At 50.1% G+C, this 24344-nt stretch overlaps 9 protein-coding genes and 1 non-coding gene across 10 annotated transcripts; 6 read left to right on the top strand and 4 right to left on the bottom strand.

The window, feature by feature from the left end:
• Window positions 1-98: 98 nt before the first annotated feature.
• On the top strand, window positions 99-2088 carry COCSADRAFT_324343 (uncharacterized protein). Its single transcript, XM_007701983.1, has 5 exons — window positions 99-372; window positions 461-499; window positions 552-1052; window positions 1102-1717; window positions 1772-2088. The coding sequence occupies exons 1-5, from the start codon at window positions 339-341 to the stop codon at window positions 1827-1829; spliced, it is 1248 nt and encodes a 415-aa protein (XP_007700173.1). The 5' UTR covers window positions 99-338; the 3' UTR covers window positions 1830-2088.
• Window positions 2089-5866: 3778 nt separating this feature from the next.
• On the bottom strand, window positions 5867-6935 carry COCSADRAFT_26518 (uncharacterized protein; the record flags this gene model as incomplete). Its single annotated transcript, XM_007701532.1, has 2 exons — window positions 5867-6396; window positions 6449-6935. The coding sequence occupies 2 exons, from the start codon at window positions 6933-6935 to the stop codon at window positions 5867-5869; spliced, it is 1017 nt and encodes a 338-aa protein (XP_007699722.1).
• Window positions 6936-7937: 1002 nt separating this feature from the next.
• On the top strand, window positions 7938-11158 carry COCSADRAFT_142782 (uncharacterized protein; the record flags this gene model as incomplete). The annotated part of the gene is made up of 6 exons (XM_007701984.1): window positions 7938-8110; window positions 8174-9061; window positions 9194-9503; window positions 9559-10309; window positions 10371-10697; window positions 10800-11158. The coding sequence occupies 6 exons, from the start codon at window positions 7941-7943 to the stop codon at window positions 11156-11158; spliced, it is 2805 nt and encodes a 934-aa protein (XP_007700174.1).
• A 266-nt stretch (window positions 11159-11424) lies between these two features.
• Window positions 11425-14178, bottom strand: COCSADRAFT_324382 (uncharacterized protein). Its single transcript, XM_007701985.1, has 4 exons — window positions 13840-14178; window positions 13557-13783; window positions 12837-13506; window positions 11425-12787 (listed from the first exon to the last, which is right to left on the bottom strand). Exons 1-4 carry the CDS (start codon window positions 14097-14099, stop codon window positions 11692-11694), a joined length of 2253 nt encoding a protein of 750 aa, XP_007700175.1. The 5' UTR covers window positions 14100-14178; the 3' UTR covers window positions 11425-11691.
• Window positions 14179-14732: 554 nt separating this feature from the next.
• Window positions 14733-16204, top strand: COCSADRAFT_142789 (uncharacterized protein). Its single transcript, XM_007701986.1, has 3 exons — window positions 14733-15449; window positions 15500-16059; window positions 16108-16204. The coding sequence occupies exons 1-3, from the start codon at window positions 14836-14838 to the stop codon at window positions 16143-16145; spliced, it is 1212 nt and encodes a 403-aa protein (XP_007700176.1). The 5' UTR covers window positions 14733-14835; the 3' UTR covers window positions 16146-16204.
• A 445-nt stretch (window positions 16205-16649) lies between these two features.
• COCSADRAFT_190466 (uncharacterized protein) lies at window positions 16650-17385 on the top strand (the record flags this gene model as incomplete). Its single annotated transcript, XM_007701987.1, has 3 exons — window positions 16650-16871; window positions 16939-17047; window positions 17110-17385. The coding sequence occupies exons 1-3, from the start codon at window positions 16720-16722 to the stop codon at window positions 17383-17385; spliced, it is 537 nt and encodes a 178-aa protein (XP_007700177.1). The 5' UTR covers window positions 16650-16719.
• A 38-nt stretch (window positions 17386-17423) lies between these two features.
• On the bottom strand, window positions 17424-19686 carry COCSADRAFT_199749 (uncharacterized protein). Its single transcript, XM_007701988.1, has 4 exons — window positions 19672-19686; window positions 19146-19618; window positions 18684-19093; window positions 17424-18628 (listed from the first exon to the last, which is right to left on the bottom strand). Exons 2-4 carry the CDS (start codon window positions 19528-19530, stop codon window positions 17459-17461), a joined length of 1965 nt encoding a protein of 654 aa, XP_007700178.1. The 5' UTR covers window positions 19531-19618; window positions 19672-19686; the 3' UTR covers window positions 17424-17458.
• Window positions 19687-19891: 205 nt separating this feature from the next.
• COCSADRAFT_117666 (uncharacterized protein) lies at window positions 19892-22005 on the top strand. Its single transcript, XM_007701989.1, has 3 exons — window positions 19892-20372; window positions 20421-20515; window positions 20563-22005. The coding sequence occupies exons 1-3, from the start codon at window positions 19973-19975 to the stop codon at window positions 21826-21828; spliced, it is 1761 nt and encodes a 586-aa protein (XP_007700179.1). The 5' UTR covers window positions 19892-19972; the 3' UTR covers window positions 21829-22005.
• Window positions 22006-22370: 365 nt separating this feature from the next.
• Window positions 22371-22459, top strand: COCSADRAFT_t45. The gene has a single exon. It is a non-coding gene; the product is annotated as a tRNA-Gln (tRNA).
• A 319-nt stretch (window positions 22460-22778) lies between these two features.
• COCSADRAFT_36944 (uncharacterized protein) lies at window positions 22779-24275 on the bottom strand. The gene is made up of 3 exons (XM_007701638.1): window positions 23737-24275; window positions 23310-23689; window positions 22779-23259 (listed from the first exon to the last, which is right to left on the bottom strand). The coding sequence occupies exons 1-3, from the start codon at window positions 23817-23819 to the stop codon at window positions 22856-22858; spliced, it is 867 nt and encodes a 288-aa protein (XP_007699828.1). The 5' UTR covers window positions 23820-24275; the 3' UTR covers window positions 22779-22855.
• Between the last annotated feature and the right edge of the window lie 69 nt (window positions 24276-24344).

The following is a 24344-nucleotide window of genomic DNA, read 5'->3' on the forward strand; positions in this document are numbered from 1 at the left end:
GGCGCTGGAAAAAAACGCAATCTGGCTGCCACGTTACATATACCACTTTGAATACCACGCGATGACCATGACTGAATTGCATGAAGAATTTGAAGGTAGTGGTGGAGATCAAGTTGAATGAGTAACTTGGCGCTGCACTCGATTCGCGTGTTCACCTATGACATGGCTAGTCGTCTGTAGACCCGAAGATCGGCCCGCAAGTGTGATGAGCACCGAACTTTTTTATGGCCGATAAGATAGCAATGACTCCCCACTTCTCCATACTTATACTCCAACACTGACTCTTTCACTGCCATTGACTTTTCCACCACACTTGATACCCCTCAGAAGAATTAAATATGTCAAAGGGACGCGTCTGTCTTGCATACTCTGGTAAGTTTTCCTGACGAGCTGGCTGCCCGCTGTCACTACATTCAATCCCGCTTTGTTGCGAAGCACATACACTAACTTGAGTCGTTAGGCGGCCTCGATACCTCCACCATCCTCAAATGGCTCATTGGTATGCCAACTTTGCACTCGAAGCCGTGACTTGCACTAATTCTTTCGTAAAGAGGAAGGATACGAGGTCGTGTGTTTCCTGGCCAACGTTGGCCAAGACGAGCCATGGGACGAGGTTGAGAAGAAGGCGCTCAAGATCGGTGCACTGAAGATGGTCATCCTTGACCTGCAAAAAGAGTTCGTCGAAGAACTCTGCTTCCGCGCTGTTCAGTGCAACGCTTCCTATGAGGGCCGCTACCTTCTCGGAACCTCGCTGGCTCGTCCAGTCATCGCTCGCGCACAGATCCGCGTCGCACAACAAGAAGGCTGCGGCTTCGTCTCGCACGGCTGCACAGGCAAAGGAAACGACCAGGTTCGTTTCGAGCTTGCCTTCTACACACTACAGCCCTCCATTAAGGTCATTGCACCATGGAGGCTGCCAGAGTTCTGCGACCGCTTCAAGGGCAGGCAAGATCTCCTTGACTATGCTGAGAAGCACGGTATTCCTGTCACATCCACCAAGGCGAAGCCATGGAGCATGGACGCCAACCTGGCACACTGCAGTTACGAGGCTGGTAAGTCTACGAAGCTTGACTGTCAATTCGGTGTTAACAACGTGTGTAGGTATCCTCGAGGACCCAGATGTGTCTCCCCCAGACGACATGTGGACCATGACCGACTCACCTCTCAACGCACCCAACGAGCCCACTGACATCACCGTATACTTTGAGAAGGGTATCCCTGTCAAGGTCGTAACACCAGAGAAGACCTACACAGACTCTGTTGAGCTCTTCGTTGCGCTCAACAAGCTCGGCTACACCCACGGCATTGGCCGTATCGACATTGTGGAGAACCGCTTTATTGGTCTCAAGTCCCGCGGCTGCTACGACTCACCCGCCATGACGATCCTCCGCCTCGCCCATCTCGACCTCGAGGGTCTCGTCATGGACGCACAGGTCCGCAACCTCCGCGACCAATTCGTTTCCCACAACTGGAGCTACCAGCTCTACAACGGCATGTACTTCTCGCCCGAGCGCGAGTTCATCGAGAACAGTCTGCTCTTCTCCCAGCGCAGGGTCAACGGCGAGGTCAGGATGAAGCTGTACAAGGGTAACGCGTACGTGCTTGGTCGTTCGAGCAAGACCGAGAAGCTGTACTCTGAGGAGGAGGCTTCCATGGATACCCTTGACAACTTTAGCCCAATGGATACGACTGGCTTCATTGCTATCCAGAGCATCCGGTAAGTCTGGTTCTTTTCAGGATTGAAGCTGTCAGTTTACTAATGCCATGCTAGTTTGAAGAAGTACGGTCTCCAGAAGGCCGAGGAGGGAGCAAACATGTCCCGTGCGTAGAAATCTCGACAGAGTTGGGAGAAGTCACCAGGGTGTATGCTCGATGGAAACGTGCGCTCGCCAGTAGTAGCCACGCGAAGAAAAACGTGACATTACATAGCTAGGAACCAACGAATTTACATAATGACCAATCTGAGTCTTGAAAAGGCGTGGTATTCTCATCCCCACGACCCTTACTGGTCGGCCTGCAAGCGACCCTGTTTTCTTAGCGTCGGCGCTTCCTCCCGTACTCTAATCTTACCATGGTTCACAACAGGGTTTAAAACCTATTCCATGCCCCCCCCCCCCCACTTAATTGACTGAACTTTGGATCGTGCAGCCTCACGGAGATATCCACATTTTTGCTTGCCTCGTTGATTTGGTATTGAAGTCCCATCAGGAGGGTATCTTTTCCCTGGTATCCACATCCTTGTTTCGGGGAAGATGGGAGTGAAGCATTTGTACACGAGGTCCTGGGACTAGGTTTGGGCAAATTCTAATTGCGTTTTCTCAGCAATCCTGTGGGGTCATGTTGCTATGCCTTGTTATTTTATTTTGTCGGATATTGTAGAGTGGGATAATAATTATGCGGTGAAATGATGTGTTCTTAGCATTCTGAGATAGATGAGGGAGATATATCTCGGGACAGTGTTTGTCTGATGTGATAGGTTTGAAGTGTGGTGAATTCTGTATATGTGTTTTGAGGTGCTAGTTTGGTAGTAGGTTCATTTCTATATGATTTTGGAAGATATCTCGGTGTGCGTGCAAATACGAGGTTTTGGGGGATGTGCGGTTGGCGTTATGGGGACTAAAAGGGGTTTTTGTGATAATGTGGTGCGTTTAGTGTTGGGCTTCTTGCTAGAGAAACAAAAGAGAGACGTTTGAATATGTTTTTCGTACTGTAAAAGTGATAGAGTGAATAACTTGTGTTGACATTTGCTCTGATCGACCGCTCTATGCTTGTTCTTTCTTAGATAGTTGGTTAATATAGCGATGTTTGCCTATCTTGCACTTGCATTATGAAAGCCCAGGGATTGAACATGTTCACAGGCGCACAGGCGCTTGAAATAAGTTATACAGTCAAAAAAACGAGATGGGCCATGTGAGATGTCACTCTGTACGAAGATCAGAGACACAAACCTTCCATGATTTTAATCTTTGTGTACGTAGGGACTGAAAGATCGACAATGAATGCGTAACGTACCGAACGCCCTTTGATCAGAGGAGCGGCAGAGCTGTGGGACACGTGGTAAGGGAAGGCGTGTGCTGACGTTTTGTAGCAGTAGACCAATCATATGAAATGACGGTCAACCGTGGTTGTAGAGAATAAAAGTCTGCAACTGCTCGTGCGCTCCATTACATAGTAGGCTTGTTGAGGATAGGAGATGGTGACCAGAAGGAAACTGGTAGTTGTATATTGGGTTATCGTGAGGCTGTATCAATGGCTCCGGTTCTGTGGTACAGTTCAGGAACTGCCAGGTGCGGGTTGGTGCTTTCTTTCCGCTATAACGTCTGTTTAGTGCAGGCATGGAGAGATTTGGGAGTTGCAGACCGAATATCAAAGTTCAAACCTGGAAGCAACGCTGTATGGTGTGAAAGAGTCTTGGAGCCTGTGAAAAAGGATCCTGATGGTGCAATAGAGGGACTCAGCAGTCTTTCTTACTGAATCTTCGCTTTGCAACCTCTTTTGCGATGTGCTCTGGCGATGCTCAGTAGTACCGGAACTCACAGCCGTTCGGTAGCGACGGATATAACACAGCGCACCACGGTTGTGATATTTCTCTCAGGCTGAGCCAGAGCTTCGAGTCCAATCAGAAGAGCCTCTTCGGAAAAGAGAGACCAGTTATTTTGATTTTTATCAGAAGAATCATTCTTATTTTCTTATTTTTCTTCTTCTTCACCACATGGCGCAAGGCAATGGAGGGCCCTACACCAAACTCCAGCTCAAAGCGACCATGTGTCCAGGATCAGGATGACGTTCGGAAGTCGCAGCGGCGTAGAATATCATCTGGTGATTCCCTAATAGAAACACGGTCTTCTGTAAGTCATCTTGCCAACATTGGAAGCTCTTTGTTACATCCGTTTTCGTCATACATAGTATCATTTCAGGCCAAGAAACTGATTTCGTCGTAGACGGCAGAGAGTCTAGGCAGTGATGCTGATAAACTCAAGAATACCCGACGTCGTAGAGGCGATGGGTGCTCGAAGGCCAGTATCCAGAGCAACTCAACCTCAGTTCCTCGTCACCAGCCATATGGTCGACAAAGAACCAGACAGAAACTACGGCAGTTAGTTCCAGCTGCTCCGACGCCAAACTCCTCGGTTTTTGAGAATCAGCAACAAGAGTATGAAAGACAGACACTGCTTAGCAGTCCCTTTGAGAAAACGATAGGTCGGACGGATGGTATCTTTGCCTTTTCACCGCAAACTCCACTTCCTTATAATACCGGCCAGCAGTACTCGAACCGTCATCCGACCTACACATTACCAATGGATCCAGGACGAAGAGAAACGTGTCAGCGGTATGGTACGTCTTACGGAAACATACCCGCTGAGAGTGGAGATAGTAGGTTGTCACAAGCACGTGCTGTTGCAGGGTTCAATTCGGCTCCAGCACCCCCACTGGCCGGCTTTTCACAGCCACTTTCAGCAGCAGGGACTTACCATCAGGTGAATATATATGGCAATTTGGCCACAGGGCAGCAAGGTCAGCGGCAAGGTCCGAGTAGCTTGGCTGATGTCCCTCATCCAGGAGACTCGGGTCCTCAACTGATGGGCCCGCCACAATCTTGCCAGTCAACCTTTACGAATGTGTGTCCAACGATACCTTCGACAGGGTTTTCGGTGCGTTCAGCGGGTCAATTGAATGGAGTGTCGCCAGGTAGCTATTATAGCCAACACCAGCCGCTACCAATGCAGTTCGGCATGGCTACAGTCCCGGCCGTGGGTATCGGGCAGCCACAACAACGAAATATACATTTAGTAGTGCCTGTGAGCAGTTCATCAGGCAACTACAGTGGTTTGGCGCCTCCGAGGTCTTCGCAGAACAACTTCAGGACCGGACCTCAGACACAGAACCAGTTCTCTTCGCCTGCACCTGGTCAGTCACATTCCTCAGTGCAGACACAAACCTCATACATGGATTTCCCAGAACACCTCGGTATCCCCATACAGTACTCGGCCTATGCTGACTTGCAGCTGCCATACCCGCCGCCTATGTCCCACAATGCTGGCCCTCCAGAAACGCAGACAGCACAAACTCCCATACCCGGTATACCAGACGGTTTGCCCCTTCGTCCTTCTCCCAACGTACCAGCAGCCGAAACAAGCGCGCAACTACTTCAGCAGCCATCGCAGCAAAATGCTCAAGATAATGGCTATCTCGATTTCTTCGAGTGGGATCCTGTAAGCCCTTATCCCTTGAATCCAGTACCAATCGAACAGATGAGAAGGTTGTGCCTGATTGAAGGGACAGGCAGGAATTGAAACGAGGGTCTAGACGAGCTTGGTATCCCCTAGGAGAGATTGCTCAGGTTTTGAACCTCCTTTTTCTTGGCTCCGTGCAGGATACTAAAGCATCCGGGAGGGATTCTGTATACAGATTATCATTCATTCACTTGTGGTTTTTTTCTTCTAAATTGTTCGATTGAGCTTCATCGGTACCAATCTTGGAGGCGAAGGGGGCTGACTAATCAGTGGTATACCACTTGCTGCCTCTCATGTATGAGTTGGAGTATTCGCAGCTCTAATTGGTCCTCGGAATCCAGGTTCTTATTTCGTTAGTATTCTTGTACTGGAAGCGTCGTTTTAATCAATACACCCCATGGTAAAGAAATGAGAAAAGAAAAACAGTGCGTTTTTGATTTGTCAGGCAAGGACGAGTGAAAAGACAACAACATAAGACCAAGTGACGCAGAGTACAGCATGATTTCTTGAGGAAGACACATTCATCTGCTGAGTGGTCCTAACAGATCATGTCTCCAAAACTAGAAACGCACCTTTTTTTCTGGTTCCAGTCCAAGTCGCTGAATTCGTCTAGTATCTTGCAATTTGGCGTCTCAAACGCCACCTCCCCATCCTAGTACTGCATAGGCTATCAAGCCAAACAGTGCATCCCATGCTAATGCTTTGATGGCATAGCCGCCATCTCCAAGCGATCCCAAGACTCCGCCGTAACTTAAATCTTTTCTCATCGTTGCTACACTAGCAACTGCAAATCCACCAGAGACGGTGATGCATTTGACTACATCCGCATCTCTAAGACTCATTATAGCGGAATGGGGCAGAAGTAATATTGCTCGTGTGAGCAGTAGAAGAACCATAAATATTGAGTTTGATCGTAGGGCTGGGAGAGCTAATAGGGAGGCGTTGAGTAAGATATTAGGTATCTGCAACGATGCTATCGGGCTGCGACGTCTTGGCACAGACTTGGGCTTAGCGGGCTCTTTTGAAGTTTCCGTTGGCGAAATGTCCGGAGATGAAAGGTGAAGTTGAATGATGAAAAGTAAGACTGTGAAGGATATCGGGAGAATCTGGCTCAGCAAGGTGTACTTGCGCACCATTGATGCGTCGTATTTGCGTTCTCTCGCTGCAGATGTATTAGCAAACTCAAGGGCTCTGGTGAGGCAGAAGAGACTCACCTTTCTGAGCCATGTAGATATTCCAGAACCATGTTGCGAGAATGGCAGCTTCAGTCCACGACGCATTGGGCGCGTTCTTGACCAAATCCTGGGCGAAATCCTGGAAAAGCGTCGACTCCAACATCCATCTCTTTAGCTGTTCTATTGTGATAGCACTCGGGCTCGGGCTATTCTTTGCATTCCATTCCAGGAAGTGTGTAATTAAAAACATGAGCATGTTGTAGGATAAAGTCGCAAAGCTCAAGGAAGCTAAAAAGGCGTAGATTTTGATGTGACGCGCCCGCGCCGTTCGGGCTGCATCGAGTTTTTCATCTTTCTTTGAAGCAGGCCCGCCAAATATGGTGGCGTACTGAGAATAGAGGGAATAGATGATTGCGAAGGTCGCATACAACGCAGCGACAATGTATGAGAGAAAGAGTGTGGTGCCGATGTAGTTGTTTGGTTGAGTGGTGTAGTACACCAGCGCGTCGTATCCTGGAATATTCATGGTGATATCAATAACGAAGTCAATTGCAACATGCCGGGATAAAGAAAAGAGATATATGGCAACAAAAGAATCGCGTATTGTCGGGGACAGATCTAAGGTTTCAGAGTAGGTGATGATGGCTGACGTCATGACACAATCGTTGTCTGAGAACACGGGTGATGAGACACTTCGGCTGCTCCTTCCCTTCCGCTCGAGAACGCGACAGTGAGACGCGACATGTCAACGACATGTACAGACCGTGATACTTCTTCATCGCCTCAGGAGTACTTACTTGGTGACAAGCGCCAAATCACGTCGTGGCTGTGTACTCGCGAGTGCATTGAACGCCATGACGGCGGTACTACGGTCTGAGGATTGTTGGTACATACTTACACGAAGCATATAATTTGTTTCACACAACTCGGCTGGCCGATTGACATGGACCTTGAGTTATGTCGCTTCCAGAATGAGCACTTCAACCATAAGCATTCTCTAACGCAATCAAAAATTGCGTAAGCAGTCAATCGACTGGACGCACAATACATTTCCGTTTTTTGTCAAAACAATGGCTTATTGACATGTGATATGTAAGGCCCCAAAAATGGTTGAAAATGACTCATTTCACTCAAAGAGATCCAACTCAGACAGCTAGTCTAGTGCGGAAGAAGATAGATAAACGACGTAAGTACCGGGGAGCCTTGAGGAACACGACGTTGAGTAGATGGATGGCCTGACTCACTGGCCCACCATATCAACCCTAGCACCGTTCCGCCCCAGCTTATCTCATGACTCATCAACTCGTACCCTTATAGCTGAACGGAGGTCCAGGAATCACGTGCCTTCAATAGTAAGGAAGGGAAGTTGGTTGCCCTAACTGGAACTGCGTTTTTTGGCAATGTTGCCAAGACGTACCAGGCAACCACCACTACAGACATAGATATATAGGGAAGAGTTTCCCACCATCTCTTGTCTTGAACTCACATCATATTTCACACACACATAACATAATAAAGAACAAAAACCATCATGCGGAATCACGTTTGCGGATGTTACATATACAGCTCGGAGACCCGCAGACGTACCTACTTGCCGCAGGTCAATCTGGAAGCTCACACAACAATCCTGTCAACGGCTTCTCGCACAGTACTGACGCAAAATTTTGTCAATGGCTCCAAAGACGCGTTGGACGAGATAAGGTACTTTCATTCCTATGCCCTAAAAGCAATTGAGTTACCCTAGGACTAAATTTCGCCATGCAGGTATGCTTTTCCATTGTACGACGGCGTCAGCGTCGTCGATTTCTACTGTGAAGTCGGAGAGCGCACGATTTACGGTCTGGTCAAAGAAAAGAACGATGCCAAAAAGACCTACGAAGAGGCCAAGCAACGAGGTGAAAGCGCTGCGTTGCTGGAACAGCTACCTGATGCCGCCGATGTCTTCACAACTACAATCGGCAATATTCCCCATAACGCAGCTATAAAAATCACTATCAAATACGTGCAGGAGCTCAAGCATGATGCCGAAGTCGATGGTGTGCGCTTTACCATACCAACATGGATTGCTCCGCGTTACGGAAGTTACCGCCGAGGTTATCCTTCAGAACTACAAGAATCACTAAAACCAATACCTTCTGAAGGGATTTCAATCACTGTGGATATCAGCATGGCTGAGGGTATCCCAATCAAAAAGATTGTTTCTCCCTCCCACCCTATCCAAGTCACACTTGGTTCACTATCTAGCAGTACCATCGATGAAGACCAGTCATTGTCTCGAGGCTCGGCCACTCTTGCTCTAGGTACAGCGGCACTTGAGAACGATTTTATCCTTCAAGTGGTTGCAAAGGACGTCGGTGTTCCTCAAGCGATTCTAGAGAGTCACCCAACGTTGCCAAATCAACGCGCTTTGATGGCTACGTTGGTACCAAAGTTCAATCTCAAGTCGCAGAAACCAGAAATCATTCTCATTGCAGATCGCTCAGGTAGTATGCAAGGGGAGAACATTACCACTCTCATATCGGCACTAAAAATCTTTTTGAAGTCGATTCCTCTTGGTTGCACTTTCAACATTTGCTCTTTCGGGTCAAGTCATGAGTTCCTTTGGCATGAAAGTCAAATATACGATGAGAGAACGCTGCAGCAGGCGATCAAGTAAGTACCGGATTTTTTTTGGAGATCATCACTTGGGAACGTACATGACAGCGATCTATCCAAGCTACACAGACTTATACCACGAAGTTTCTTTCACAGACCAACACCAGCACTTTACTAATTGCTTCTCAGATATGTTCAAGAATTCGATGCCGGCTTCGGCGGAACGGAAACTCTTGCCGCCCTCAAAGCATGTTTCGAAGCCTGTACCAAGGATAGCCCGACTGAGCTTATTTTGCTCACTGATGGTGACATATGGTCTCAGGACGAGCTTTTCAGCTATGTTTCCCGTGAAACTGAGAGCGGCGACGTGCGCGTCTTTCCCTTGGGTATTGGCGGAGGGGTATCGAGTGCCTTGATTGAGGGCGTCGCAAGGGCAGGGTGTGGCTTCGCTCAGATGGTCACGGACAACGAGAAGATGGATAGCAAAGTTGTTCGCATGGTGAGTATGGAGGGGATTCTGGTGTATTGAACTGTGTGGCTAACATTTTCTACAGCTGAAGGGAGCACTTACTGCACACATCAAGGATTATCGTTTGGAGATCAAATATGAAGATGGTAATGTCGAGACTGTCGCCGATGGCCTTCGCGTACACTTGAATCCCAAAGAGTCCAAGGACTCAAGTGACAAACCCGAAACCAAGCCTGTATCGCTGTACGACCCTGATGTCAAAGAAGAGCACCCCAAGGAAGGCGAGTCAAAGGATATCTTCGCAGGTCTGCCGGATCTCAAGCACCCAGCTCTTCTGCAAACGCCCCACAAAATCCCTTCTCTATTCCCCTTCTATCGCACTTGCGTATACTTGCTCATTGCGCCCGAGTCCTCGCACTTGAAACTCAAAAGCGTAGTCTTAAGAGGCACCTCCCCACAAGGTCCTCTCGAGCTCGAAATCCCAATCGAGTCGCGCAAAGACGCCGACGATATGATCCACCAGCTCGCCGCACGAAAAGCAACTCAAGAGCTTGAGGAAGGCCGAGGCTGGATCTCAGGTGCTACCATCGATGACACGGGTATGCTAATCAAGGAAAAGCATCCAAGCATGTACGCTCTGCTCCAAAGACGCGAAGCCGTGCGCCTTGGAGTCAAATTCCAGGTCGGAGGGAAATACTGCTCTTTCGTCGCAGTTGAAACAAACAAATCTGCCATTGCTGAGATGCGCCAGAAAGCTCTGCAAGCAACGATAAACAGAGATATTGCCAGCAAAGATGGAGAAGAAGATGAAGAAGACTGGGATATGGTCAATGAAGGTATGTCTATGAATCCCCCCATTTGATTCTGGCTGTAAAATCTAACAACACATCGTATCAGGAGCTCCATTAAGTCAACCTCGGGCACTGCTCCACGCAACATCGCGCTCAAGACCACTGGTCAGAGCCATGTTTAGCCGCTCCGCTCGTAAGTCGGCCCCAACATCCGACGGCCCCGTAGCCGCCATGGGCGGCAGAGGTGAGAGGGGAGTCGGTAGAGGCAGCCCCATGTGCCTCTCCGGAGCCCGCTCCGCATCCGCAAGCTATACGAGAAGTCGAGGCGGATTCTGCAACTTCAGAGCCGAAGAGGAAAAAGAGGAAGAGGACGACAGCTCGGATGAGGACATGGGATGTGGACTTTTCGAGGAGGCAGAAGAAGCTAGTGCTGGTACGTTACACGCACACATACATCCATACCCTCCCTAACCCCCTCCCCCCCTTTTCCTACATACATAAATGAATTCTACATAACTAACTTAATCGATAATAGAACCACCATCCCCCGTAGAATCAGGGAAATTCCTCCAGAGTCTAATTGCGCTGCAATCCTTCTCCGGCGCTTGGCCCTCTATCTCGCGTCTTCCGTGCCGGAAAATGGGCATCGACGTTGCGGAAGCGAGGGAAGTGGCGCAGAGGCTTGTTGAGGACGGAGTAGCAAAGGACGCAACCATGGCGGAGCAGTGTGTAGCTACGGCTGCGGTGGTCAGCTTTTTGGAGAAGAAGATGGCGGATGAGGAGGAGACGTGGGAGTTGGTTGTTGAGAAGGCGAGGACGTGGCTTGAGGATACAGTTGATGCTGCATATCTTGGCAGGGTGCTGGTGGCTGGTGCGAGTATTGTGGGTGCTTGATGGGCATTTCTATGGTTTGACGAGGATGGGACCTGGAAGAGGAGAACTCAGTTTTCATTGTTTACTTAGGGATCATAGGGTTTAATGAAGTAATGACACTGTCAGATTCAAACTGGTTTGGCTTTGATTTAAGAAGGCATCACTCAAGTCATCCACAAGGATCACCATCGCCCAAAAAAAAGAACAAAAAGCCAGTAAAAGGTCTCAAGAGAATACAAGAATGTATTGATTCTCTGACGAATTTACGATGCATAACTTCACTGTACAAGAAATATCTCCGCTGCCTATTCGTACACCCACCCACACCTGCGTAAACTGAAAAAGAGAATGAAACTGAACACCCCCAGAACCCTAACAATGCCAACTATTTTCATCCATTTCTCGATTACATGACGGGCATGACTAAGGCTCCGAAGCACATCGACCAGCTCGCCCAGGAGCAATGCGATTGAGTATTGAAATCTCCACGTTGCTTAAAATTCCTGTTCACAAACAAAACACATTAACAACATGCCTCAGAGACGTGTAGACGGTTAATTGTCTCCAAGCAGGGGCTGTGATTCATGGCCATCTCCGGGGCCGCCCTTCTTCTTCTTACCACGCTTCTTCCTCCTCTTTTTGTTTCCGCCCTTGCCGCCCGCGTGTGAGGATTCAGCTTCCGAGTGCTTACTATCCTCTTGACCATTTGGTCCGCTGTTGGTGGCTTTATCATCTGTATCGCTAGAACTGGTAGTCTCTAGAACAATTTTCTTGATACCGTTAACGTCGACAACGTTCTCAGAGATGCTGCCACTGCGAGCGGTATGGCGTCTAACAGGACTGTGTGAGGGTGTGGGAACTGTTGGAAGGGAGGCAATAGTGCTGACGGATCGGGATCGGCCTCGGCGTCCCGAACGACCGTTTTCGCTGGTGGCACTCTTGGATAACAAGTGCGAAGTCTCGTTGTCAGCTGCTTTACTCTTGGGGGAGGCATTATCAAGGTCATGGTCCCGCGCTCCTGACCGTCCAGATCGTCCAGATCTCCAAGACATGCGGTCGCCATTTGGTGCCATAGTGCCATATCCCACAGCTACGCTGTGAACTCCATCGCTAGCCTCACGCCCTGCAGATGATAATAGACCTTCACCAACCCCGCCTTCAGGAGCATGCGAATCTAGTGTAATCACACCCTCTGTTGGTGCTGGCTCATGGAATGTCTGGCTATCTTCCGGTATCGTCTTTGGAATATCAGGGCCGGTCAGATTAGTTGGGCCGGGTTTGATCTTGACAGTGTTTATGCGCGTTTGTTTGGGCCGGGTAGCAGCGTTCGAAGGACCGAGATGCTTGAGGTGCTCGATTACGGCAGGATCGTCACTGCGAAGGGGCGACATGCCTGCCTTGCTACCGCTGCTACGACGTCGCAGCATGAAAGAAGGTTTTGGGTGGCCGTCAGGCATGTCCGGTAGCGATTTGTTACGTGGCGCAGGTGCTTCGCCCTCCGTTTCGGTATCGGTAACAGGTGCGTCTGAGAGCTTGCGCGAGGCGTCGTTGATAATCTTTCCTCTGGGAACACGAGCGCGTGGGGCAGGTGCCATGCGGCGTATGGCCTTGTGGACATCGATGAAGACATCTGACTCGTCAATGATTTCCCTGCTTCTGTTATTTCATACTCGATATTCTGTGATGGACAATGACTTACTCGCCAATGAGCTCTTCAATGACGTCTTCGAGAGTGACGACACCAACGGCACCGCGAGCTTCAGCAGGGTATTCAGAAACCAAGACCATGTGGGACTTGCCCTCTTGGAAGAAATTAAGAATGTCCAGGCAGCTTGTCTCGGGGCGCGTTTCCGGAAGGGTAGCAAGGGCGAAGTCGCGGACGCGCAGTGCATCCTCGGGGTCGTAAGTGATTAGCATCTTGACAAGCAACATGCCCACAAAGTTGTTCTCGTTCTCAGGGGTATGGATTGGAATGCGTGAGTATCCTGCAGACAGAATGCTGTCCATCATCTTTTCATCAAGGACTGTATCAGATGACATGGTGAAGACATCCTTCATTGGTGTCATAATGTTACCCACGGCCTTGGCCTTGAGGTCCAAAACTGCGGTGATGATGGTAACCTCGTCTCCATTGAGGCGTTCATGCTCAAGTCCGAGGGACTGGTGCAGGCTGACCAGGGTCTTCAATCCGGTCTTCTTGTAAACGGTGCCGTGATCCTCGCCGAGGAGGTAATCGAGGAGTTTAGCTGTAGGCCAGGCAACAATTCCCATGATGTACATGAGACCGAGGACAATAGGGGACATGGCGGCACCAATGGGCAATCCGTAGCGAACGCATATCGACTGGGGGACGACCTCACCGAAGATGACTGGCGTGCGTCAGACACAGACGACAAATGATAGAGCGGAGTAGACATACCGATGAGCACAGTGGAACTAACAACTGCAGGCCATCCTCCGCCAAGGGACCTGTCGAGCACAATAGGAAGCGTTTCGTTTGTAATGACGTTACTCAAAAGTAACGTCACCAGGACCCAATGCTTGCCTCGCTCGAGGAGCTTGAGTACCCTTTTCGCGTTCTTGCGCTCGTGTTTCTCGCCAGATGAAGCAAGAACCTGAAGGTAGATTTCGTCCTGGCCCATCAAGCTAGGTGGGAGCTGTTAGTAAAATGACGCACGACGGGGGAGCTCTATTCAACTTACGCGATGGTCAGACCCGCGAAGACACCACCGGCCAAAACCAGCGCGACAGCAATACCCAAAAACAGCCAGAGCTGAGGGTCATCGGTGTCTTTGGGGAGGTCATCGTCGGCCTCCCTCAGAGCGCTGAGAGCGCCGCCAAATGGCATGGGAAGCGCGGCGACCATTGGCGCGAACGCATGACATAGGCCAATAAAGGCGAGGCGTACGGTGGGCAGAGACGAGCCATTGGGGATGCGAGGACGAGGGGCGCTGATGGCCATGAGGGCAGCTAGCAAAATGCAAGCACCGTGGTGCGGGGAGATGCAGACGGCGTCTGTATAAGAGCAGCGAGGCGTAGAGGGCGAAATAACGATGCGGAAATAGCGGCATGGTCGGCCCGTGCTTGTCTAGCTGCCACTAGGCCAGAAGCTGTAAGTGATTGAGCGCCCAGCTTTTTCCCCAACAAAACAGAGCATCGCTCACCATGGTGACAGTATGCAGCCAAGGTCCAATTGCTGGGCAAACCCTTTGCACCGTCTCGAACCTTGATCCTTCGTGACGAGTGCTCCAATACTCCATACTACTGTCTTTGCAGCCACGCGCGCAGGAACCAGCCCTGCATACATAGCGACAGACGATAACCGAGGCGGCCGCTGCAGAAAGAGGCGTACCCTTAGTCACGTCTCCACCGTGCAAACGGTACAGGAACCAACGGCGTCATTGTGCATTTTTACATGGGGTGCGGCATTTCGGTGTGCCAAGGGCTGGTGGTGCCGGCTGGCGTCATCCGATGTGGCTTCGTCCGATATGGCTTCATTGTGGCTTGTGATCCCTTACGTGATCAGGATATCACGTGCCGGTGCTCTCTCTCGACAGAGAGAGCCGCCGTTAGCCGCTTCGTTAACCGTCGGCTCCTCTGTCTCTGTCTACACCCACCATGACCTCTATTCATGTATCTTTTCAGAGCAATTGCTGTTGCTGTTGGGCAGACGCATTGATTTCCGTCCTAGACAAATAATGGCTTCAAAAACACCATCACCTCGCACACTGTCCCACTGCCTGCTGCGGCGCCAAACACTGCTTCGCCCTCGCTGTCACACACGCATCCTCAACAGGCCATACTCTGCCGCCGCACCTGGCGCACGTCTCAACGGAACCGTCGAGTACGACACCACCCCGATCCTCAATCACACTGCCAAGTCAACTCTCTCCAACCCCGAGCTGCCTGCAGAGATACGGAATGGCCAGACAAAGCGCATCAACCTGTACACTGCCATCAACGAGGCCCTGCGACATGCCTTGCAGACGGATGAAAGAGTCTTGGTCTTTGGAGAGGATGTCCAGTTTGGCGGTGTCTTTAGGTGTACAATGAACCTGGCTGGCGATTTTGGCACAGAGCGCGTCTTCAATACACCACTGAGCGAGCAAGGACTAGTCGGCTTTGCCATTGGAGCCGCTGCCGAGGGCATGAAGCCTGTCGCAGAGGTCCAATTTGCCGACTATGTCTTCCCTGCATTCGACCAAATCCACAACGAAGCGGCCAAGTACAGGTATCGATCCGGTAGCACTGGCGTCAACTGCGGTGGTTTGGTCATACGCATGCCAACTGGAAGCGTCGGACACGGTGCTCTGTATGATGCTACTCAGCTTTTTCTTGAAAATATGCTAACACATCATGCAGCTATCACACACAATCACCAGAAGCTCTCTTCACCCATACGCCTGGTCTACGCGTTGTAATACCCCGCTCGCCCGTGCAAGCAAAGGGCCTTCTCCTTTCGGCTATCCAATGCCAAGACCCCGTCATTTTCATGGAACCCAAGATACTCTACCGTGCCGCTGTTGAGCAAGTCCCAGTGGATGCGTACCAACTTCCTCTTGACAAGGCTGAAGTTCTCAAGACCGGCAAGGATCTGACAATCGTATCCTACGGCACCCCACTATACACATGTTCGGCCGCTATAACAGCCGCTGAGAAGGACTTTGGGTGCAGTGTGGAGCTGATTGATCTCCGGACCATCTACCCTTGGGACCGGGAAACAGTATTAGAAAGCGTCAAGAAGACTGGTAGAGCAGTCGTAGTGCACGAAAGCATGATGAATGCCGGTGTTGGCGCAGAGGTTGCTGCGACCATTCAAGAAAAGGCATTCCTAAGACTAGAGGCTCCAGTCAAGAGAGTGACAGGTTGGGCTACCCATACAGGTCTCATGTTCGAGCAGTTTGTCATTCCCGATGTTACAAGTAAGTCAACAGATTCTCCAATCACTTCTCTTATGCTAATTCAATCAGGGGTGTACGACGCCATCAAGAAGACATTAGACTACTAGATGAACATATGATAGATAACGCATTCAAAAGAAATATTTTACAACTTTCACAAGCAACCAGAGTTGTCATTCATCTCATATCATTGTCAAGCGTAATCTCGATGCCCTGCATCGTCAGTAGCTTCCGTGTCATGTGGTTCATGTGCAAAATCTCGGTGACAGGCTTTCCCCAACTTGTTTTCCAGCCCACGTGCTTGTAGCGCGATACTCCACACTTGAGATCGTCGTTATTTTCATCGGTATACTTACCTTTCTCCACATAAGCTTAGACTTTCCCCAGATTTTCGCTTCCCTCTAGCGGCGGGAGTCCCTTGCGCTAAATCACTAAGCTCCACTGGACGCTCTCGCGCAAACGTCATGACTTTTCACATTTAGTCTGGAGTAGAACCAGTCGCTGGGTGCAACAACGTCACAGCTGTCATAGCTCCTGGATTTCTGCGCTACTGTTGAATCTATGTAACTGGAATTTTTTTGATGAACTTCTTCCCTCCCTACTTATCCACACACAACATTCACATCAAGCCTTTCAATTTGTGAAACATTATCTAGTGTTAGAAAGAGCGTATACAGCAAAATGGCCAGCCGAACGTTTACACCTATGCTTCGCCAGGCTCTCCGCGTCTCACAGCGAAACATTGTCGCAGCACCATGCCGTCGTTTTCTGAACACCGAGACAGCACCTAACCTCTACTCCGCGCGCGCCAAAGTTGTCGGAGCACGAACAGGGTACGCCCGAGATTTCTCAAGTTTATGCATAGTATCGAAAAAACTACAACTGACAGAATTACTTCAGCCATGTCGACGGTGAAAATCTCAAAGTGGAATTGACAATGGCCAAGGTCCTCGGTGGCGCGGGTGACAAGGGAAAAACCAATCCCGAAGAACTTTTTGCTGCAGGATATGTACGCCCTCCCACATGCCGCATATCTATCATCTAGGTTTCCTTGTTAATTGGCTACTTTAGGGTGCATGCTTCCAATCCGCAATGAATGCTTCCGCAGCCTCGCTCGGCATCAAGATGCCCACCACGCCCGAAGACTCAATTGTAGAATCGACAGTCGAGCTTGTTGGTAGCATGAAGGATCTCGACCTCGGACTGCGTGTCAACTTGCTAGTCAAAGTGCGAGGTCTTTCCGAGCAGGAACTAGAGAAAGTAGTCAATAAGGCAAGAGAAGTGTGCCCGTACAGCAGGGCGACGCAAGGAAATGTTCATACGACTATCAAGTGCGAGACTATGTAAATCTCGCATCAAGAACATTATGTAAATAAAAGTATATTGCTATTCTATACGATAGCGACCGCAATGTCAGAAGCTACAACCGTGCATTTTTCTCAACATCAACAACAGCCGCCAATGTCCCCTCGCCCACATCCTCCCCATCCTCTACTTCCAGCACCCAACTCACCCTTCCGCGTCGATGACTCCGAACCTCGAGTTCCATCTTCATCTGCTGCACCACACAAATCACATCCCCTTCCTTAACCACATCCCCCTCATCCACCAGCACCTCTACCAGCTTCCCAGGAAAAGGAATAACAACATGCGATGCATCCGCCACATCCCCCCTCCGATGCTGTGCCGTTGCCGCCGCCGCACTGGCAGACGTAGCTGCCAGCGTAATCGTATACGGCACTGACTTCGGTCCCTCCGCCCCCGCCGTAGTAAACAATATATCCGCCGTCAGCGAAGCCGGGAAATCGTTCCTTAGCACACGCGTGATTTCCAAATGACTCTGCACTGCATCTTTCTTCTCCTTGGACACTAACCCAAGCGCCCACGCATCTCCCTTCCTAAACAGCGTATTCGGCGTAGCAACAGCCCCAGTTACCGCCCCCGCCGCCGTAGTTCCCACACCAAGTCCATTCCCCTGCACATTGGAAGCAAAGTCTTGACTCTGCTGCAACAATTCCTCTTGCCGCCCCTCCAACCATTGCGTATCGCATTTTCCCGCTAGAAAATCCGGGTGTGCCACTATCGCCTTGAGCATATCGATATTCGTCTTTACACCCGCAATAAACGTCTCATCTAGCGCTCTCCGCGCTTTGTTCACCGCATCCGCCCACGACGACGCCGTGACAACGACTTTAGCTATCAGGCTGTCGAAGTCGCTGCTTACGATGCTGGGACGGTGGGGGAGCAGGTGCGTATCGATTCTTATACCGTTTCCAACGGGAAAGTTGAACGAGGAGATCTTGCCGATGGAGAGAGACCAGTTTGATTGTGTGTTCTCGGCTGTGATGCGCAGTTGGATTGAGTGCGCTGTAGGGGGCGTGGAGGGGGAGCGGGGGGTCAGGGGTAAGCCGCAGGAGGAGAGAGAGGCGCCTTGGGAGAGGAGGAGTTGGGACTTTACGATGTCGGTGGTTGAGAGGGCTTCAGTGATTGTGTGTTCGACTTGGAGGCGCGGGTTTACTTCGAGGAAGTAGTAGAGTTGCGTGGTGGGGTGGACCAGGAATTCGAAAGTGCCGAGGGAGAAGTAGGATATCTTTGCAAAATGTTAGTCTTGGGTATTGTTGGGTTGATGGATTTGGGGTACCGACGTGTCGAGCCATTTTCAGGGCGGCTTCGATTATTTTTGCGATGGGAGAGCGGTTGGGGACGAGGCTGGGGGCGAATTCGATGACTTTTTGATAGCGACGTTGAATGCTGCATTCGCGCTCCCAAAGGTGTGTTACATTGCCTGTGCCGTCGCCGATGATTTGGACTTCGACGTGGCGGAAGCCGTCCACTGCTGCTTTTTCAGCGAAGACACTCTTTGATGGACTCTCTTCGACTGCTCGTTTCACCGAAGAAGCGAGTTCCTCTTTATTTCGAATCAATCTGATACCACGACCACCGCCTCCATCTACGGCCTTCACCATTATAGGATAACCGACTTTTGCAGCAAACTGCTGGACATCTTCGACTTTGTTGGTGGGTTTCTCAAGTGCTGGGGATATCGGGACGTTACCTGTGCAGAAATTAGTCTGACTAAATGATAATGGATCTTACATGTCACGTACACGCTTCAGCAAGCTGTCTTGCTTTAAGCTTATCCCCAGTGTTACTCAGGATACCCCACCCAGGACCAACAACTACTGCACCTGCTTCATCCCATACTCTTTTGCAGAAGTCTTCCGACTCTGAAAGAAAACCATATCCAGGGTGCACCGCATCAATCTGGTGCTGTTTGATGATTTCAATGAGTTCATCAATGCTCATAAACGTTGCTGCAGACTCAAGCTGAATCGCATGGGCCGCTCGTACAGCATGCGTTTCATCGCCAGAAGTGTAGATGGCGTATGTTTCAATGTCGAGTTCTCGGGCTGTGGAGATGATGCGAGTTGCTATTTCTCCTCGATTGGCAATCAAAAGACGCTTGATTGGTCGTTGCGGTGGGCGATCCATCTCTTTTGGTTGAAAATCCAGTAAACACTAAACAGCTTGTCTATCCAAAGTAACGGAAATCACTGGTCGGCGCGTGCAGGAAGTGACTCTGGTATGGGTCAGTCACAATAGAGGAGGCAACGTCGATTCCAAAGTACAAACGGAGAGGAATCTGGCTCGTTTCAGATATTGGCCCTGTCTATATCTATCGAACGATACGTAGCATCCGCACTATTCAGACCCATAAATTCGACGACGATCGGGGTCGAACGACTTCGGCATTGCCGTTGACTAGTCTGCATGCGGAAAACATACCTCGGTTCCCCGGCGTTACCCCAGCCTTGCACCGCACCACCTGTGTATCGGGTCAACTCCTTGCAATATGACTTTCTTAACAGGGTCTCCTCGCAAGAAGTCTGCTTTGTAGTAGAGCAATTGTGTCTAATCACCCATCTTCAGCACAATGGCTGGCGACGAACAGAAGAAGCCCCCACCCACAGACGCGTCAACGCCATCCGACTCTGCGAAAGCTAGGCTTGAGCAGGTCAGCTCGCACATTGCGCCCAACACGCCGAAGCGACGGCGGAGAAAGGCTGCTGATTCAGATTTACCAGCTGATTACTCGGATATCCTTGGTCAGATTGCGACGCTCCGCAAGAGCGCTGCGACTCCTGATACCAGCAATCGAGGCTACCTGCGCCAGAAGCAGGCAGGCAAACTATGGGTGCGCGAACGAGTCCAGCAGTTGCTTGATGAAGGGAGTTTTCAGGAAGTTGGTAGTGTTAGTGGGACTGTGAAATGGAAGCAGTTGGGACCGTCGAAGGAAGAGCCGGAGGAATACGTACCTTCGAACAACGTGCAAGGTATGTTTTATGGGGTTTTTGTGAGCGGGAGATGCTGATGGATTGCAGGTTTTGGCAAGTTAAGAGGAAGAAAAATCGTTTTTACGGCTGATGACTTTTCGATACGTGCTGGGCATGCTGATGGGTCGTTGATGGAGAAGACGGTACGTTTGAATCATCTATCAATTTGCACGCATGCTCATAGATGTAGTTGTATATGGAGAAGCTTTCTCTTTCACTTAAACTGCCGATTGTGAAGCTTGTAGATGGCTCTTCTGGTGGAGGCTCTGTCACTACGATTCGCTCCTGGGGTTACTCTTACATTCCACCACTGCCGGCTTTCGAACACGTCGTCAGCCAACTCAATTCTGGCATACCAAACCTGGGTGCAGTTTTGGGTCCGGCCATTGGATTAGGAGCCGCACGTGTAGTTGCTTGCCACTTCTCCGTCATGGCTGGAGATATTGGATCACTATTCAATGCAGGACCAAACGTCGTCAAGAACGCTACATTCGAAGAGGATCTGTCAGTGACAGACCTTGGAGGTCCCGCCGTCCATTGTACAAACGGCACGATCGACAACCTAGCACCAGATGAAGCAGGCTGTTTCGAACAAATCAGAACAGTCCTCAGCTACCTTCCGGACTGCGGCACCAAACTCCCCCCAACAATCGACTGCACCGACTCAATCGACCGCACATCAGAAACCCTCCGCTCAATCATCCCACGAGCCAAAAACCGAATGTACAACCCCCGCGCCATCATCACCGAAGTCGTCGACCAAAACTCCTTCTTCGAAATCGGCGCCCTCTGGGGCACAACCGCCATCGTGGGCCTCGCCCGCCTCTCCGGCAAACCCATCGGCATCGTCTCCCTAAACTGCGAAGTCAACGCCGGCGCCCTCGACGCACTCGGCTCCCAAAAAATAACTCGAATGCTAAAGTTCCTCGACGTCTTCAACATCCCACTCCTCCAATTTGTCGATATACCCGGCTACGCCATCGGTACCGTCGCAGAACGCAACGCCACAATGCGCCATGGAATCACGCTCGCCCAGACGTATTACAGCACCACGATGCCCATCTTCAACGTTATCGTGCGCCGCGTGTACGGCGTTGCTGGCGGCGTGATGCTAGATTGCCGGGACCCGCGCATGCGCGTTGCATGGCCGTCTGGAACCTGGGGTTCGTTGCCGCTGGAAGGCGGGATTGAAGTCGGACACTCGTTTGAGCTCAAGGAGGTCGAGCGGACGCAAGGCAAGGAGGCACGGGAGACGCGGTATAAAGAGTTGGAAGCGGAGTACAAGCGGTTGATGAATCCAGTGCGCACGGCGAATGCGTTTGGGATTGAGGAGATTATTGATCCGGCGTTTACGCGGCGCGTGTGCTGTGAGTGGGTGGGACATGTGTATGAGAGTTTATTGCCTGAGAGGGTGTTGGAGAGGGTGGCGGGGAAGTTGCAGCCTTCCTTTTCGTAAGGAGTTGCGGTAGGGTGGGTGTGTAGTTGGTTTGTTGAGGGTGCATGAAGATAGAATATGATACTCATCGACTTTTTGCTGTGCGTGAAACAATGTTTAGATATTTCCAGTCCCTGATTCTAGACGAAGAGTTTAATGTTGTACATAGTCGTTTGTGCGAATAAATACAACCAGCATCCTTAAAACATAAGCTCTTTCTTCAATCTGAGGCATTGGGTATTGGATTCTTGCAGCACACATACTTTCACTTATCCAACTCCCACTCCTTAACCAACCCTTGTCTTCTTTTCTGTTCATCGTTTTTTCTGTTCCGAAAGATACAATTACTACGCATGTGTCCCAAACCACCCACACCCACCATCCTATTTTTTTTTTCTTCAAAACTACCCCTCACCCCACCAAGCCCCACTCTCCTAAGCCTAAAATCTATCCAAGCACAAACATACAATTCTCTCCACTCTGAGCATCGTCTTTCTCCTCATATGCATGCTCTCCATTTTTTATCATATTATATTTATTTTGTAACGTTAAAAATCAGCATCGGTTTTGTAGTGTAGCGGTTATCACTCCGGATTCTGATCCTGATATCAGACGATTTCCGGCAACCCCGGTTCGATTCCGGGCAAGACCTGACCTTTCTGAGTTATATTCCAAGTTTTTTTGCTGTTGTGAACATCATTTTTGGTATCAAGCCAAGAAAGAACTAGTTACCTAAAGCTGTGGGATAAACAATTTTTTTGTAGTCTGTAGACATGTTTTGGGGGGTGGCTAAGGTGAGAAACGGACCGCAATACAATAAACGAGAGATGTCCTGGATTCTTAGTGGGGTTTTTTTTCAACGTATACGAGGGCTAGTTGGTACAGGGATGGAGCTGTCAGGAAAAAAAGGCAATCATTGTGCAATTCTAGATATTGAATTGATGATTAATTTCTATTCTTATTCATTCAAACACCCCAAGTGGCTGGATGAACATGATAATATAGGGTACGTATTCTCCATCCTACCCCGACCCAACATCTACATCCTCTAAGCTTTCCCACTACTTCCACAAATATCCATCCACCTCTCCGTCTCCTTCTGTATCGCCTCCATTTGCATATCGATCAACTTTGCCAGCAAGGTTGTCGATGCATTCTTCCGCAGAACCTCGTTACCGGCTTCGAGTAATAGTTTGTTTACGTTGAGCTTGATGGCGCCGGATCGTATGCAGCGCTGCATGACCTCGGGGGGAAAATCGTTGGTTCCGTGTAGGGCGATGCGTACGCGCTTGTTGACCTGTTTGTTGATTGATTCTAGGCGATCGTAGTGCAATTGGCCTTCTTTAGGACCAGCGGGACCGTAATCGCCGTGTATGTTACCAATGGAAGGGGCTAGGATGTCGATACCGGCGTTAATAAAGTTATCGACGTCTTCGGGGGATGTGAAGAGGGCTGTTGAAGTTTAGCGTCTGATTGAGACTTCGGAATGCAGAGATTCTCACCCTGAAGATCCCCTGTATCAGCAATGCCATCCTCGCCGCCTTCGATTCTTCCACTCTCAGCTTCAACAGCAATCCCCTTGTCGTGACACGCCTTGGTGAGTATCCTGGTCTTTTCCAGGTTCTCAGCCTCGTCATAATGCGACATATCCACCATGACAGAGTCTACAGGCAGAGTTTCAATAATGTTCTGAATGTGCCCGACATCTTGCGCGTGATCAATGTGGAGAGAAAGTGGTACTGTGGCTGTTTTGACGGCATGTGCGGCAGCGTGAGCGAGCCAAGGTAGTTGCTTGAGTGTCGATGGGAAAAGTTGAATTATGAGAGGAGATCGTTTGGCTTCGGCTGCGCGCACCAGTGCAGTCAACTGTTCCAAATTGTATCTGAAATTCCTTAGTTTCTCGCAAGGTATCCGCACATGCTGTCTTACGCAATGGCGGCCATGACGCCGTAGTTGCCTGCCTCGGCGGCATTAAGGATGGCCAGTGTACGGTTTTCTTTGCTGACAGTCATGATGACCAAGTTGGATATGTTTATATGAGAGCAGGGGAGTCAACAACAGTGTGGACAAGTTGATCGCAAGAACGTATGGTGACTTGGTGCTTGTGATTCACGATTCCGAGAGGGCTCGGAACTGAAACTTTACATGATGACATGATAGCGGACCAAATGTCGGATCAGACACGGAGATGCTGGGTCGCTGATTGGAGCGCGAAACGAGCAGCCTCAATCTTCCTCATGCTGCATGTATGAAATGGCTGGGGCAGAGCGTGAGGGAAAGTTGGTACCCGCTGCAAGAGCGGAAACAGATGTGCCGCGGCTGTACCTCGACACGAGGCGCAAATATGCAGACCATTGGGAAGGCCCACTCTCAGCAACCTGCACCCCCGCTTTTACCCCGTCCTATTGAGCCTCACATGTCCGACCCCGCGATGGATCTTGTGGAGAGCGGAAACGATTCCAGTACCCCACGATATCCATCCCGGTACGCTCAAAGCGTCCCGTAGTTCCTAGGCGTTGCTTATACTCGTTCCTGGC

Source organism: Bipolaris sorokiniana (assembly GCF_000338995.1).
Source record: "Bipolaris sorokiniana ND90Pr unplaced genomic scaffold COCSAscaffold_7, whole genome shotgun sequence".
Classification (NCBI taxonomy): Eukaryota; Fungi; Ascomycota; class Dothideomycetes; order Pleosporales; family Pleosporaceae; genus Bipolaris; species Bipolaris sorokiniana.